At 34.7% G+C, this 15,213-nt stretch overlaps 1 protein-coding gene across 2 annotated transcripts in view; it reads right to left on the minus strand.

The window, feature by feature from the left end:
• The window catches only part of PLXDC2 (plexin domain containing 2), a 412,633-nt gene that overhangs the window by 122,433 nt on the left and 274,987 nt on the right, over positions 1-15,213 (minus strand). For both annotated transcript variants that reach the window (XM_070255121.1, XM_014737064.3), the window contains exon 7: positions 6,580-6,698. In XM_070255121.1, coding sequence (XP_070111222.1) covers positions 6,580-6,698 — 119 coding nt within the window. The remainder of the gene's footprint in view (positions 1-6,579; positions 6,699-15,213) is intronic.

Below are 15,213 nucleotides of genomic sequence, written 5' to 3' on the forward strand. Positions count from 1 at the left end.
AAGGGCTTGATTGTATAATATCTGTTCCAAAGTATGAATCATACGCCTATCAGAACGTAACTGGAAAAGAATTACTCTAAACTCATTTTTGTTCACTTGCTAATCAGCAATACGGTGTCTAGCAGTTTTACACATATATATGTCTGTGTGTAATAATAAATATATAAATATACATATATAATTCTTTTTAAACCCAAAGCTTACTATTTTATCCATTCTCACCTGCATTCAAGCCCTAACTTCCCACCTTATCTTTCTGAAATGTCTGATCTGGCTTCTGCATTACTCAATAAGGCATCCAATTTTAAAAAGTCATGCTGTCTTTTATTATTATCAAAACAACACATAAGTCCAGAGTATTAGTGCTTAGTTATCTGAAAACTACATTTGAACAGAAAGGCTTTTGGTTAAACTTGACAATATAAAAAATCCATTTGCTTTCCTGGAGATTGTTACCATTTCGCACAATTATTTTAATCTCTTTTTAGCTTACATATACCTTTCCATGTGCCAGGTATTAAGACTTGATGGCACGGACGCAAAGGAGAGCCCTAAGCTAAAGATACTTTCTTAACATGCCTCCTGCCCCCATCTTCACAGTCATACCCTATCTAAAATCTGAAAGAAGACAAATAACAGCATAACGTTGAGAAGTAAAGACAGTCCCTATATTGAAAGAGGAGTCTCAAATTTAATCTCTACATAAGCTGGTGCTGGCCTGGGATAAGAAAGAAGAAATCAGTGAGGGCAAAAGAGAAGGGAGCACACCCTGAGTAAAATTTCCAGCCAATTGTTGCTATGTGGAAATGCAGGATAAGTGTTTCCAAACCTTCTGGTTTCTCAAGAGAAGATGCGAATGTATATTTTTGTTTGAAATCTGATATTTAAATGTTGACAACATATCCATTTTATAAACACATACACACGTAAATCGATGTGACCTCTGACTTAAAGATTGCCCACTAGCGAACTGACACATAGAGTTGGAGCTTCATATAAAAGGAGACAGTGAGGCGGGTGCCAGCTGAAGAAGCCCATGTGACTCGGCTCAAGAGAGTCAACACTACGGCAGGGACTTTACCTGGGACGACAGGTGGGTAAGGGGGCTTGCCTGAACACGGCCTGGGAATAACACAGTAAGGGAAAAGAAATGGGATGGGACACACTGCACTGTGGGTTTGAGGAGACACATGGAATATCAAGGACTTTCACCTCAGGGACAAAGGGTCCGTTTGGTCTTGGAACCTCAGAGCAGAGAGACAAGAAATGGCGTGATACAGCAAGAGCACCTTGTGAGAGAAACTTCTCAGTGACACCTCAGGGAGAAAAGGGAAGTGGGACTTGAAAGGAGAAAGGGCACCCAGAAAGAGCACACACATGGCCCGAGGACAACATAACCATTTGGTGCAGGGCCAGCATTAGAACAAATTTTCTATTTCTAAAATTATTTCTTCTAGGTTATTGGTCCTTCTACTGGCTACTTTATTTCTTTATTTCTTTTGACTCACAGCATTTGTTATTGGAACATTACAAAGGGAAAACGGTTCAACTGTCATTTTCTTACACTACAGAAAATAAAGAGAAATGAAAACATCAGGAGCTTCTATAGGTGAGATAACTAAAGAATAAAATACACCCACAAATGCAAATGAATTAGATCTTCAATAAAGCCTTGTAGATATAATTTCATACTTTATGTACTTAAAATACAGGGAAGTGTGATGATATAAAATCATCTGTGTCTACATTTTCTTTAAAATTATTTCCTTAGAGTTTATAATCAGTATTTTAACTCATCCGGGGTTTCTCAACCTTATATTACAAATTTATTAAATAAATTTTATTTAAATAAAAATACATATGTTTCTGCTCACACAACTATAAAGTTTCTTGGATTAATTTACCCTATTAACATATGTCAAAGATTCTGATACATATAGCAATAGCCATAAATGCAAATTATTTCATATCTAAATGGCAATTGTTTCACTGTTCAGTTCTTTTTAGCTTTCTCTGACTCTCTTGAATTCTTTTAGTCCATAAATTCTACAAGCTCAGTAAGTGTTCATCTTTTAATACTTTCAGGATGATTACCATGAATGAAGGGTTATTATAGTTTAAATAAGAGGAATAGTCTTCAAAGAAATTCAAAAAATGCATTAAGGGTGCCATTTAAACCTACAACCAATTGGCAATGGCGATTTATTAACTATGCATTCTTCCACAGTAACAGTAAATGTTACACTAAGGAACATTAGGTTTAAATACTTAAATGGTAAAATAGATTAAAAAGTGATTTTACTTAATAAACAATAAAGTTCCTATATACTGACCTCCTCTGAAATTTGCTGCTGAAGGAGATAGTAAGGTACTCAAACAAGCAAATGGATGGAATAGGCTGACTCTCAGGTGGGTATGCATTTTCTATGGTTTCCCCCCGTCACCATAAAGAAGGATTACATGACATATTTTTTAATTGCACTGTCCAAAACTGGTGACCATCCTGTCCCTCCCATGAGACGGTAAAAAAAAAATCAAATTTGCAATAGACACAATATGAATGATATCCTTCCCTAGTTTGTATCAAAAGTAACAATAAATTCAAAATATAATCAGAGAAGAAAGATGAAACAAGTCAGAGGAAATGCAACTTCTAAAATATGACGGTATAGGTATACTAGTATAGACAGCATCAAGAACTCTCAGATATCTGACTTCAAATTTCTAATACATTTGGAATGAAGTATTTTTTTGTGAATAGGTAGTTTCCTTGTTACACTGTCAATAGAACAAAAATTTCAGGTCTCTATCTATATAATCAAACAATCATCATTATTCAATGGTAACTTAAAATAATATAAAGAATCTGGGTTCTATGGTCAGAGCCAGTTATTAATAGACTAGAAAATTGGAATTTGATTTTCCAAATTCCACTGATCTAAGAGAGGATGCATGTTATTATTATTATTATTTTTACCTATGGATTTTTTTTCATTTTTTAAAACACAGGAGTTCAGAGCCACTAAGGCCAATGCTCCATAGTAAATACCTAGGTCTTAGGTGGAGAGCCCTGAAGGACGACCCGCTAAGAGTAAGGACCGTGAAGCTAACTAAAGTAAACAGCTGTGTAACAATAAGGGCCTATAACTTAAAGCAGAATTTCAAATTTTGGGTTGAATAATACAGAACTATAAGCTCAGGAGAGATAACAATTATTTAAAGGAGTCTGTGCCTCCCCTATTTCTCTCACCAGTATGGTCAGAAGAATACTGGGCCTTTGGTGAAAGACCATTGAATGCTATGAGCAAATTTTTATTCATTCTTATTTTAAACAGTAGTAAAGTACTTCCCTATCTCAATCTCATTACAAGAAAGAGTGTTATGAGAAGCACAAATGTATTTTATAATTTATTGATCATTATTTATCTAGTTTGCACTGTGAAAAATTATGCTGTTGGAGAAATGACCATACATGGAGCATGACAGAATTGGAGGTCATTTGAGTGGTTCGTATAGGCAGTTGGTACATTAAGAATTACTAAGAGAAACATAATTAACTACCAGAATAAATCATTTGAGGATAATAAACTGAAATTCGTATCAATAAATTTATTCAGTGCATTACTAATTTTAGTCTACAACTTAACCAAGTCCTTTATTGGCAGTTCCTGCATAAAATAGAATTTTTTTCTCAAGCAAAATGTAATAAAATAAAACAAAGCTGGCATTAGCCAGTTAGGAGCAACTTATTACAGAAAGAATTGTATTTCCTCCCTGTCTATAATTTTTTTTTCTGCTTTATCTCCCCAAACACTCCCCCCCCCCCCCCCCCCCCCCCCCCCAGTACACAGTTGTATATCTCAGTTGCACGTCCTTCTAGTTGTGGGATGTGGGACGCCGCCTCAACGTGACCAGCGGTGCCATGTCCGCGCCCAGCATCCGAACAAGCGAAAGCCTGGGCCGCTGCAGCAGAGCGCGCGAACTTAACCACTCCACCACGGAGCCGACCCCCCTGTCTATAATTTTGGTTCTGTACATTTAATCTGGACAGGAACATAAAATTATACTCCTTATATTCTTAGGTTCTTATGATTTCATTAGCTCTATAACTTAACTAGAAATACTTCTCCTGACTTTGTGGGATTGTAATTGTATAATATATTGGAGTCAGATAAAAAGATTACTAAATACCACACATTAACAAGGATTTATTGAAAAAACAAATAGGAAATAGATTTGTAAATTGTTATACGTAATCTCCTTGGGAAAGAAAGAAATAGATTTGTAAATTGTTATACGTAATCTCCTTGGGAAAGAAAAAAATGTTGAGGTATCTTGGGATCACCAAATTAAGATGACCTGTGACCTCCAGCATGTAATTTAACCTTTCTGACTCAGTTTTCTTACTATAAAATCAAGATAATTGTGTGTGATTTAATTCCATAATTAAGCCACAAACATTTATTCCATAGCTTCTAGGTGGCAGCACCTTTGTGAAAGGCTAAGAATATTAAAATATGAGATATTGTTGAAGAATTGAAAAGTATAAAGTATGTGAAAGCATTTTGTCAGGGATAATAAATTATGCAAACAACCATTGTATGCCATCGTGATTATAAATATTGTTCTAGAAGTGCCAGGAGCATCTAGCTCTCACCCCAATTGCAGAGGACCCCTATCGTGGAAAATTTTGCAAATAGAAATTTGCCTCAGCAAATAAAATGAATGATAAGTATTCGAAATAAAAAAAGTAGGATGGAAAATTTTTTAGAAACTGCTTTCTAATCAGGACAGAGAAAGGACAGTAAGGCAAATAATAAAGTAGTGACTTCTCTAGAACTCTGAGTTCAGAAGGCCTGACGTTCAATAGGTCAACAGTCTGGGAATGTGAAGAAAGTGTTAAAATTGCCCATCAGCTTATTCCCCATAACAAAACAAGAAAATCATAATGGAAAATTTTTTCTTTGATTAAAATTAAAAAAAGAAGAAAACATTTAAAAATACCAAACCCACTACAAAGAGAGAATAGGAAAAATAAACTGTTACTCTGCAATGTGAGATACCATTGAGAACAGTATAAATGAAAATGACAATTTTTACAGTAAGGACTAGAGAGAGAGACCACAATAAGAACACAAACTTCTGTTTTGACAAAGCCTACAGTTAGTGAGATTTAAGACTCTACACTCACTGACCCTACATCTTTCCAGAAACTTTACCACTGTTGGTTAAAACTGTTGAAAACTAACATTCCATAATGTCACTCTGCAGCCCCAGCAACACATCAGATTATAATGAAAACTTGAAACGACTGAGTCCCTTTGAGCGACATTCTCTCAGCTTCCAGAGAGTGTGCTCCGAGAATATGGTAGGCAATGATATAAAAATATAGCTCTGGATGAAGAAGCAGCAAATAGAACAGACCTTACATTATATTCTATTTATATTATCACCCCAAGTAAATGATTAATTCTACAGAAGAATTCTTCAAAGGAGTGGGAACATTTAACATGGTTATGAGATTTCCAAAAGTTGGCCTATTTAATGGAAATATAAATATCCCTCACTTTATAAAAAAGATAGACTTCAGAAGACTTGACCAAAGGGAAAATTTCTAAAATTGTCAGCATCTTTTTAACAGCTGAAGATTCATTTCCAAAGAGAAAATAACCCTTCAGTTGAAAATAAAATATTGAGTCTGCATTATTATAAATACCCATTAATCCATAGGTTAATAATGCCCACTATCAATTCATATTGTCAGAATTTCTCTCATGCCTAGCTATTGCCTAAAACATCACATCTGCTGTTCTTGGAACCTTATTCCTATATTCTTTGTTTTCTTCCCCCAAAGTTTAGGTTGTCTAATAGAGCTTAATGACATTGTCAATAGAGTTTTGAACCAAACATGCTATTATTCTAATTTAGATATTCTGTAAATTTAAGGCTACTATTTAGCAAATTTCCATTCTTTACTTTGTCAATTTGGTAAAATGAAACAAACCATAAGTTTAAGTTCCTTTATTCTTTCTGTCACTTAGATCTCTAATTAATCTTTCCTATCAGGTTGCAATAAGCATCGGCCAAAGGGATTGTGGACTCAGCTGTCCTGGAACGCTTTAAGTATTGGGTCATTAAGTCACACAAGTTTTCATGTCTACTAATTCTTTTAGAATTAGAACCAAAAAAGTCACAGAAATTGACAAGGCAAAACAAAAAATATAAATATAAACAATCAGATGTAGATGAGAAGAAATTCTTCCAAATTGGAAATATGTTTTCTTAGATATATATCATTATAATACCACTAGAATATAATTATTCAATAATTTTATGAAATTCCTGGATTATAATAGCAATGATATCAGAAAACAAAACAAGATAAAACCTAAAGAATTAACAATCGGTGCCACACAGTAGATTTAAAAAAACGTATTTTTTTATGAAGCAAAAGAAATCAAGAAGTGAGAAAATGATCTGAGGTTCATTTCTATAAAATATCCCTTTCTTAAAACTTGGAGGAAAAGCTAGATAGAGGTCAAGGTCAAAGGGGAAGGAAATCATCAATACATTACTTACTTCTTTGTATCCAAAGATGATGCGTCCATCTATGAGGAGGGTTGCCTGGAATGTGAAGCTTCCCAGGTTGTAATTATCCTGCAGATGTACATGGTCCCACTGGACAACAAGTGCTGTGCCTATAAACACCATTAGAACAGAAGAAATGCAATGAGAAAAACATATCAATGAATTCTAGTGGGAGTCTTCACAAAAGTATGGATCTAGCCTTCAAATCTTGTAGTTGCGCTATTTGAATTTTACATGGTTTGAATCCTGTTATTGAAATAGCATTCGGGATATTTTTAAAGAATTGAGTATTCTCTAAATATTTAGTAAATTCTAACCTCATACTGAGGTTAACATTGAGCCCAGTAAGGGGAAATTTTGCCTTAGGAAGTCCATTAACGTTAATGGGCACTGTCTGCTTAAATTTCTCTGAGCCTCTTTCAAAATGCAGCCCAAGTGGATTGAATGAACTTCAAATACATTTGACAAATGCTGAAAGTGAAAGGAACACATCCAGGAAAGCTATAATCACTTATAAAAGACCTGAAAATGTCTTTTTCATACATACAATTATACTCTTCCACGCTGAAGAAATTCCTTTAACATTAATGGGAATTTTCTTCTTTGATTCACAATGCCTGCATTTCTGTCTTTGTTGTATTCCTTTAAAGAGGCTGCAAGGTAGCTTACAGGGCCCCAGGCTAAAATTTCTGAAGCCCCCTTGAAATACACTGAGATGAATCTTCAGTGCTATATCTCATATTCCAATGAGTCAACCTGCCAGTGTTTATTATAAAGCTATTAACATGAAATATACATTGGAACACAGTATAAGAGCCACCAATGAGAATTCATATTTTGTTTTAACTGACAGTGTTTATTCTCTATTTTTGGAAAAGAAAACAAATGAGCAGCTTTTGCTTAGCTTAAAAATCTTGTTGCCAAAAAATGTTGTACAGAAAATGAAACTCACAGAACCAAAAGAGCAAAACTTACCTCCCAGATCAGTAAATATCTGAGTATGAAAGAAAAAAACCAAGATTTTATGATGGACAGCTTCTGGGTTAATGACGGTTCGGAGGTGCTGAGAAAGTAGTATGTTCAGAGAGGGTGTGGAAACTCCATACCCCTTCCCACATATCTTGCCGTAAGCATTTCTTCCTGAACTAATTCCTGTACCACATGATTGACGTAGAACAGAATACTGTCTTTACTGTGTTTTGGGGTATGACTTAATGCTGAGAGCTTTTGACTAAGATGAGGGCATGGGGGCTCCTGAATTTGCCTCCTCCCATGAACACGCCTAATGTACAGCTACAACCAAAGAATTTTCTTCTGTGAGAAATCCGGAAACTAGCTGAGTGACTGCTATACATCAGGTGACTGAGAAAATACCCACAATGAAACTGCATACATCTAGGTGCTGACTGTGATCCTCCCTGGAGCCCAAAAGAGCCAGTGGGCGCTTCCACCACCTTCTTTCTTTGGCTTACTCCAATAAAAAAACCAGGTCACCAGCATCTCTGCGGAAGGAGCTTGCACAAAAGTCTGATGTCCAGCTTTTGTGGTTGCCACCTTAGGGACAGACCTCCAGATCACCTAGCTCTGATAGACAATGGGATTTGCATTCACGAGTCCCATAGGACTGCAGTAGATAAATAAGCAATTAACAGGCATGCCCATGAACACTTGCCATGGCTATCTCCACAGGACTCAGCAGAGAGGGGGCAGGCACAAATGCCCATCTCCCAATCATCTAGACAGAAAATCAAAAAGGAAATACTGGACTTAAACTACATGGTTCATCCCAAAGCAGCAGAATACACATTCTACTCAAGCACACATGGAACATTCTCCAGAATAGATCACATGTTAGGCTACAAGACAAGTCTTAACAAATTTAAGAAGACTGAAATCATATCAAACATCTTGGCTGAACAAAATCGTATGAAACTAGAAATTAATAGCAGAAGGAAACTGGAAAGTTCATAAATATGTAGAGATTGAAAAATATCCTACTGAACAACCAATGGGTCAAAGAAGAAATCAAAAAGAAAATCTAAACCTATCTTGAGACAAATGAAAATGGCAACACAACGTTAAAACTTACGGGATGCAGAAAAAGCAGTCCTAGGAGGGAAGTTTATAATGATAAATGCCTACATTAAGACAAAACAAAAATCTCCAAAAAAAAAAAAAACCTAACCAATCTAACTTTACCCCTCAACAAACTAGAAAAAGAAGAAACCAAACGAAAAGTTAGCAGAAGAAAGGAAATAACAAAGATCAGAGTAGAAATAAATAAAATGGAGACTAAAAAGTCAACAGAAAAGGATAATGAAACTGAGCTGTTGTTTTTTAAAGATAAAAAAGTTGACAAAACTTTAGCTAGACTAAGAAAAAAGAGAAAAGACTCAAATGAAATCAGAAATGAAAGAGGAGATGCTAAAACTGATAACACAGGAATACTAAGGATGAGAAACTAGTATGAAAATTATACGCCAACAAATTGGGCAACCTAGAAGAAATGGATAAATTCCTAGAAACATAACACCAATCAATAATGAATTATGAACAAATAGAAAATCTGAACAGACCAGTTACTAGAAAGGAAATTGAGTCAGTAATTAGAAAACTCTCAAAAAGGAGAAGTCCAGGAGCAAATGGCTTCACTGGGGAATTCTACCAAACATTTAAAGAAGAATTAATATCAATCCTTATCAAATTAGTGCAAAAAAGAAAAGAGAGAACACATCCAAAGTGATTTTCAAGGCCAACATTAACCTGATACCAAAGCCAGATGAAGACACTACAAGAGAAGAAACCTACAGATCAATATTGCTGATGAGCATAGATGCAAAAATCCTAAACAAAACATTAGCAAACCAAACGTAACAGTACATTGAAAGGCTCAGGCACCATGATCAAGCTGGATTTATCCCTAGAAAGCAAGAATGTCTTAATATACACAAATCAATCAATGTGATACACCACATTAATGAAATGAAGGATAAAAATCATAGGATCATTTAAATAGATGTAGAAAAAGTATTTGATAAAATTCAACATCTTTTCATGATAAAAACTCTTAACAATTCAGTATAGATAGAATGTAATACAACAAAATAAAGTTCAGATATGACAAACCCACAGCTAACATCACACTTAAGAGTGAAAAGCAGAAATCTTTTCCTCTAAGATTAGAAAAAACACAAAGTCCTAGCCAAAGCAATTAGACAATAAGAAAAAGATAAAAGGCATCCAAATTGGAAAAGAAGTAAAATTGTCTCTGTTTGCAGATGACATGACATTATATAGAGAAAATCCTAAAGACTCCATCAAAAAATTAGAACTAATATTAGAACTAATAAGCAAATTTGTAAAATTGTAGGATACAGAATCAATATACAAAAATCAGTTCTTTTTCTATAGAACCGTAGAACAACTATTAGGAAGAGAAATTTTTTTAAAATCCCATTTATAACAGCATTAAAAACAATAAAATACTTAGGGATAAATTTAAACAAAGAAATGAAAGACTAGTGCATTGGGAAATGGAAAACATTGATGATAGAAATTGAAGAAGACACAAATAATGGAAAAATATTCCATGTTCATGGACTGGAAGAATTAACATTGTTAATATGTCACACCACCCAAAGCAATCAGATTCAATGCAACCTGCACAAAACTTCCAATAGAATTCTTCACAGAAATAAACAAAAATTCTAAAATTTATGTGAAACCACAAAGTCCCCAGTTAGCCAAGCAATCTCGAGGAAGAACAAAGCTTGATGCACCATACTTTCTGATTTCAAAGTATATTGCAAAACTAAAGTAATCAAAACAATATGGATTTGGCATAAAAAGGGACACATTGATCAATGGAACAGAATAGAGAGCCCAGAAATAAACCCATTCATATAGGGTCAATTAATTTTAAATAAAGGAGTCAGGAATATGTAATGGGGAAAGTACAGTTTCTTCAATGAATCATGTGGGGAAAACTTAATAGCCACATGCAAAAGAATGAAACTGGACCTCTATCTCACACCATAAACAAAAGGTCAACTCAAAATGGACTAAAGACTTGAATGTAAGACTTGATACCATACAACTCCTAAAAGAAAATGTAGAGTGCAAGCTTCTTGACGTTGGTCTTGGTAAGGATTTATTGAATAATTTGACACCAAAAGCAAAGGCAACAAATGCAAAAAAAATAAATAAAAAAAAAGTGAGGCTACATCAAACTAAAAAACTTATGCACAGCAAAGGAAACCATCAACAAAATGAAAAGGCAGCTTAAGGAATGCGAGAAAATATTTGCCAACCACATATCTGATAAAAGGTTAATATACAAAATATACAAGGAATAGTTTCCATACAACTCAACAGAAAACCCAAATAACCCAATTAAAAAATGGGAAAGGATCTAAATAGCTATTTTTCCCAAAGACATAGAAATGGCCAACAGGTACATGAAAAGGTGCTCAACAGCACCAACCATCAGGCAAAGGCAAATCAAAAGCACAATGAGTTATCACCTAACACCTGTTAGGATGTCTATTATGAAAAAAGACAAGACATAGCAAATACTGGTTAGGATGTGGAGAAAAGGGAACCCTTGCAGTCTGCTGGCGGAAATGTAAACTGCTACAGCCACTATGGAAAACAGTGTGGAGGTTCCTCAAGAGATTAAAAATAGAACTCCCGTATAATCCAGTAATTCCATTTCTGGGTATAAATGTAAAGGAAACAAAAACGCTATCCCAAAGATATATCTGCACTCCTACGTTCATTGCAGCATTATTCACAATAGTCAACATATGGAAAACAACTTGTGTCTGTTTACGGAGGAATAGATAAGGAAGATGTGGTATATATACACAATGGCATATTATTCAGACTTAAAAAAGAATGAAACCCTGCCTTTGTGACAACATGGAAGAATCTGGAGGGCATTATGCTAAGTGAAATAAGCCAGACAGAGAAAACTGCATGGTATCACTTATATGTGGACTCCAAAAACAAAAGAAAACAAAACAAAACAAAAAAGTTGAACTCATAGAAATGGATTTTAAAATGGTGGTAGCCAGGGCCTGGGGGTGGGGAAAATAGGGAGAGGCTGGTAAAAGAAACCATCTTTCATTTATAGAATGAATAAGGTCTGAGGGTCTAATGTACAACATGGTGACTGGTTTCTAATACTGTATTGTATAATTGAAAATTGCTCAGAGTGAAACTTGTGTTCTGATGAAAAAAAGAAAAAGGTAGGGGACAGCTCAGTAGAGCAATGGTTAAGTTCGGGTGCTCTGCTTTGCTGGTCAACGTTTGCCAGTTCGGATCCTGGGAAAGGACCTACACACCACTTATCAAGCCATGCTGTGGCAGGTGTCTCACGTATAAAAAAGAGGAAGATGGGCACGGATGTTAGCTCAGGGCCAATCTTCCTCAGCAAAGAGAGGAGGATTGGTGGCGGATGTTAGCTCAGGGCTAATCTTCCTCAAAAAAAGAAAAAAGGAAAAAAAGGGAAAAGGTAACTATGTGAGGTGATAGATGCATTAACTCTAAGGGGGGAATCCTTTTACAATGTATACATATATCAAATTATCATGCTGTATATTTTAAATAGAGAAATTTATACTTTTTAAGATAAAACTTTAGAAGTAAAAAAATTTGTTTTTAAATTCTACCTTGGTACTTTTAATCACAGGAAACACTCAACACATACCCTTGTTCTAAGGGAAAACCCAGGTGTCCTCCTTCCATGTGCATTTTTCTATCTCTAGTACCATTTTTTTAAGATTGGGAAAAGCAAAAGGATAATAACAGCCAAAAAACTTCACATAATAATAGAAGTAAAGGGGTTTTCTGGTCATGAAAGGCCTCTTAACAACAGCTTCATTTTCCTTCACGTGTCCAAAACCCTAAAGCTCTGTTCTCTTCTTTATTCCCTAATTTCTATTAGACATTTTGGCGGTGCAGAGAAAACATTGAATTAGAGGGAAGAAGACCAAGCCATGTGTCCTGTCTCTAATACTTTCTGCGTGACCTTGGACACAATTAACTTGCATGAATCTGTTTCTTCTCCAACATGGGAGGAATAATTCTTGCCTTCTAGAGATTTCTGCATGAAATACAAGAAAATATTTATCTCAAATTCTTTGTGCAAAAGAGAGGTCTAGATAAATTGAGTAATTAAATGTTTTGAATGCAAATTCTGATGAAGATATTCTTAATAGATTGTTAGTAGCAGGCTTTTGAAAATAACACTAAGTTCTGCAAATAAGTTTTATATTATGTAGGAGCATAGATCCCTCGACATTTTTTATTTAAATGGTTCTATATAGTACTAAGTTAAAAATTAAAAGTTGCTGAAATCTAAAACTTTATGGTATGCAGGTTAGTTGAAGTGGGTTTGCGAGTTAAAATCTACCTCTCTAAGCAGCCTCTTATATTACTCTCTAGGTAGTGCCCAACATGGGGAGCAATTAGGTAAACAGACCAGGAAGGCACTTTCCTTGGACAACTATAATGTAGGAAAATACACTCCTAAGAGAAAACCATGAGCGGAAGAATGGAATTCACATCTCTAAAGAGCTGAGTTAGCGTGGTCTATCTGCTGGTTCATGACTGACAATCCTACACTGTTTCTTTCATGATGGGCACAAAATCTAATGGCAGTGTTCCTTCTGTCAGAGCTGAAGTTGTTATTTAAGCTCGTCTACCAGACCACATGAGTTACCACACCATGCTGTGCACTTATTGGAATTGAGCAGTTGGAACTGAACATCCCTAGCGTGTTTATTTAACCAGAAATCAAACGATCAGTAATGGGTGCCAATTTTTCATTTCCAAAATAAAAGCAGGCAAGTGGGATGAACTTTCAGTGCCATTTCAGGTCACTGTCAACTCCAAATTTTCTGATTCTATGCTCAATCAGGTTTCTGATCATTAGCAAGCATTATACTTTATAATTTGCTATTTATGAGCCATCAAATGATTTCTCTAGTAAAGGGTTTATTTTTACAACTTTTCTAGTTTTTGTGCATTAATATTCTATGACTCACTCAGACTTCAGTAATCCTCTAGGCTGCCTGTAACACTTGGAAGCATAATCTTATTTTTAAAATCTAGTGCTTAAATACTTTAAGAAATATTATCCTTGAAGAAATTTTCTAAACTGCTGTTCTCTCCTCTAGAGAAGTTTTGTTCTCCGAAAACGTTGTTTCCCATCCTTAAATATTCCTTCAATGACCCTAGCCAATCAAAGTTGGAAATATTTCAGGAAGTTGCTATCATATAAAAGGTCTTTGTGGAAAGCCTTGTAATATTCAAAAGTGCTCCATTCATTTAATAAAACACGAGAAATTACTCAGCTTTCATTAGCATATTGTAAGAACTCAATATTCCCATTGGTCATTATAGAGAAAACATATCAATAACGTAAAATACATTAATTCTTGAGTATCAATACTTTTACAATTCGCAGAATTAAAAACTTATCTTATATATTTAATTTTTTTCATTTATTCATTCATTGAATAATTATGGAGGGCCTACTGTGTATTGAGTTCCTGTGCCAGGTACTGAAGATAAAATTCTTATCGTCACAGTCCTTGTTTGCAAAGAACTTAGTTTCCAGTTGGAGTAGCATACATTAATTTTTAAAAGTCATTCAGATGAAAGTAACATTTAAATATTAAGAGCTATCTGGGAATATGGTGTGTGACAGAGTGTAAGGAGGGAGAGACATTTAATATGCTTTATGATTCTGATGCTAATGGTATAAAAACTTGGTCATCCGAATCCAGTGCCCATGAGTGAATGGCTCCAACATCATCTGGTAAGTGACAGAACTTGGAAAATAATCACCTTTCATCAAATAATTTCCTATTTACTAAGGTGATTCTGTCTGGGAGGTCGTGGAATAAACTTCAGGTAAGTTTCCACCTGTAGTTCTGCCTTAAGCATACTTACAATCTACGTGTACATCCTTGGGCGTTAGCACCTCGTTAATTTTTTAAAAGAGGGAGGATAGCATATAATATTCTTAAAATAATAGGGGGAAATAGTTATCATGGCTAACATTCAGAGTTACTTAATATTGGAACACATTTTGGTATTACTCAAATTGTTTGAAATGTATTTCTCAGAGTGTATATGCAAATATGTTTAGTTTCCTTCTTCCTTTGCTATTTTCACCTGTAAAACGGTTTCACCATTTTGTTCAGAAGATTGTTTTTAACAAAATGATCATTTCCCCAAAGCTACCGCTACCGTTAAATCTGTTCTACCCACTAGTAAATTTCTTCCTTGATCATTAAGACAAAAGTAGAAATAACTTTATTTACACCAAATGCTTCCATTATTTTATAAGATAAACTGTCATTTGGGCAAATAAATATTATTTTTGTATTATAAAGAGTATAGAAATTTCTATCTTTAAGTTTTCCAAAACAAACTCTTCTTTTCCATAATTTCTTTCTCACAGTGTTACAGGCTTCAATAAGATATAGACATGAAAATACATTTGTGTCTTAAAGACTTTGAATTTCTTAGTTAGATTTTAATAGCACTTAGTGATGTATTCTAGGTTTCCTCTGACTATTTTATATGTCTCCAAAAGAAATGGTAGCGATAGAT

This window comes from Equus caballus, chromosome 29, assembly GCF_041296265.1.
Source record: "Equus caballus isolate H_3958 breed thoroughbred chromosome 29, TB-T2T, whole genome shotgun sequence".
In the NCBI taxonomy this organism is placed as follows: Eukaryota; Metazoa; Chordata; class Mammalia; order Perissodactyla; family Equidae; genus Equus; species Equus caballus.